Source organism: Nicotiana attenuata, chromosome 1 (genome assembly GCF_001879085.1).
Source record: "Nicotiana attenuata strain UT chromosome 1, NIATTr2, whole genome shotgun sequence".
Lineage (NCBI taxonomy): Eukaryota > Viridiplantae > Streptophyta > Magnoliopsida > Solanales > Solanaceae > Nicotiana > Nicotiana attenuata.
Genome location: NC_031989.1, coordinates 38,722,362 through 38,724,665, shown reverse-complemented (window position 1 = coordinate 38,724,665; position 2,304 = coordinate 38,722,362). Strand labels below are relative to the sequence as shown.

The 2,304-nt window shown below is 32.0% G+C and overlaps 1 protein-coding gene across 2 annotated transcripts; it reads left to right on the top strand.

The window, feature by feature from the left end:
* On the top strand, positions 741-2,033 carry LOC109240761 (non-specific lipid-transfer protein 1-like). 2 transcript variants are annotated; one of them, XM_019407443.1, is made up of 2 exons: positions 741-1,182; positions 1,802-2,033. In XM_019407443.1, the coding sequence occupies exons 1-2, from the start codon at positions 802-804 to the stop codon at positions 1,865-1,867; spliced, it is 447 nt and encodes a 148-aa protein (XP_019262988.1). In that variant the 5' UTR covers positions 741-801; the 3' UTR covers positions 1,868-2,033. The 2 variants fall into 2 exon arrangements, with proteins under 2 accessions (XP_019262988.1, XP_019262996.1); XM_019407451.1 differs by having other exon boundaries at positions 741-1,162; positions 1,802-1,839.

The following is a 2,304-nucleotide window of genomic DNA, read 5'->3' as shown; positions in this document are numbered from 1 at the left end:
TATATTTATATATATATATATATATATATATATATATATATATATATATATATATATATATATATATGTATATATATATATATTATTTGTAAAAAAGTTTCAAATTTTATGTTTTCCTACTGTAATTAAGACTATTCAATGTAGTTCAGGGTTCATGGCAATCAACCGTTTCTAGGTCAAAAGTAGTCAATTAAAGAGGAATATGCCAAATGTATGACATGATCCAAACTAAAGCAAAAACATTCCGTTTCATTTCCTTGGCTCATCCAATATTGTGTGCATTTGAGACAGAGATAACTATGAGCCGCATAAATTTTTTGGCAAACTCGATCGCCAACAAACTCAACATAGCACCTTTCGCACCTGCACGGGAAAATCATACGTAAGTTGCTAGCAATGCTTTTCATGATATTTGTAATAACAGTAGTATTCAAGTCGACTTGCGCGTAACTCTACTCTTTCCCAGAATCTTTGCCACCTCGCTCCTACCATCATATATGATTGTGTTGCTTTGCCTTCCATCACCTAGTTTTTTCCTTTCTTATCTCTAATAGAATTTGAACTTTATCCGGTAATAATTTTCACCTGATCGATTCATTAATTGATGACCCATACCATAGCTAGGGTGCATTTCATTCTCATCTTCTCCATTTGTCTTAGCCTATCTATTTGATCGTTATCAATCAACTTCTTTTATTTGTCTTCATGTCCCTCAAAACTTCTATATATAAAAACATAAACCATTTAGAAAGAAAGAAAAAGCAAAATATCAATCCTTAAAATTATTACATATACTTCACCATGAAGCCTACATATACTTTTCTTTTGGTAACAATTCTGATGATGTTCTTGCTTTTCCCAATTACTTCAAATGGTGAAACAAGAATTCAGTGCAGCAACGTAGTAGGTGCAGTTAGACCTTGCGTGGTGTTCTTTAGGGGAGGGAGTGGGGTAACTGGGATGCCTCCAGCTGCTTGTTGTGCTGGAATTTCAACTCTTTCAAAGATGGCCGCTAAGAACATTGCTAGTAGGCAAGCTGTTTGCAGATGTGTTCAGTCAGCAATCAAAAATCTCAGAGCTACAGATGCTACAGTTAAAGCACTTCCTCGCAGATGTGGAGTCACTTTGCCCTTCACTTTCTCTCCAAACGTCAAGTGTCCCGGTACGCACGGATATCACCTGGTTTGGCTCTACTTTTACGAGTTTAACTTCTATGAGCTGACGGCGTAAATAAGTTTTACACTAGCTATCAAGTCACTTAAAAATTAACTTTTTTGCATGATTACAGATAATCTTTTATAAAGAGTGGATTAGTATCCTGACAAATAAAGCAGAACAGCTGCTAACACATGTAGTCAACGTGTTCAAATGAACCTATTATTTTCAACACCCCATATTAGAAGATCATTAAAATTTCAAGAAATATTGTGAAACCATGATCTAAAAAATGTACTGCATAAGGTAGGAATCAAAATATTGAACCGATCAAATTTAAATCCTATATTAACCTGTACTGGAAAGAGAAATTACATTATAAAAGTATAAAATTTAATTCCTTTAATTACCTTGTAGGATGTGATCATATATATATATGTGTGTGTGTCTTCGAATAACTAGCTTGACCACGTAACTAGACAAAGTTGGATCATCTTTTTCTTTTTTCTTCCGTCAACTTGGAAAAAATATAACAACTAGACAAGAAATTAAAGCATTTAACTTTTAATGAGTTTTAATTGAATTGATTTTTACTTATTACTAAACTGTTTGCTAAAATATCGTGTTATGTTTGTTCTTTTGACAGGATAAAATGAGCTTAATTTGGACTAGTCTGGAGGATGTAAATCACAAAGATGAAGCGATGGACTGACTATAAATATTCCATATATTTTGTGCTTTTTTCTTTTCATTTTGCTTGTGTACGTATTTTGTTTTACTTCTCCTGTTTCTTCATGTTATTTCTGAATTTTCTGTCTCTAGTCTTGTGTGAGTTTTTTTTGTAGTTGTAGCAATCTGAAATGGCCTCCTTTCTTCTTCTTCTTCCTCGTCATTTCCATGAAAATCTTTCATGCAAAATTTCTCAGTTTAGGGTAAATTTCAGAAATAGTCATATAACTATGTTTTTCTCCCACTAAAGTCATATATTTATGTTTTCTTACACAAAAATCATAAAACTTTCACTAACTCATATAAAAGTCATAATGACCGGGAAACACAACTCTCCAATAGTATTTTCTTATTCCATATCTTTTTAATTATTTAATTTTAGTCTAATAAATAATAACACAATTAAAATAGAAAAAAAAA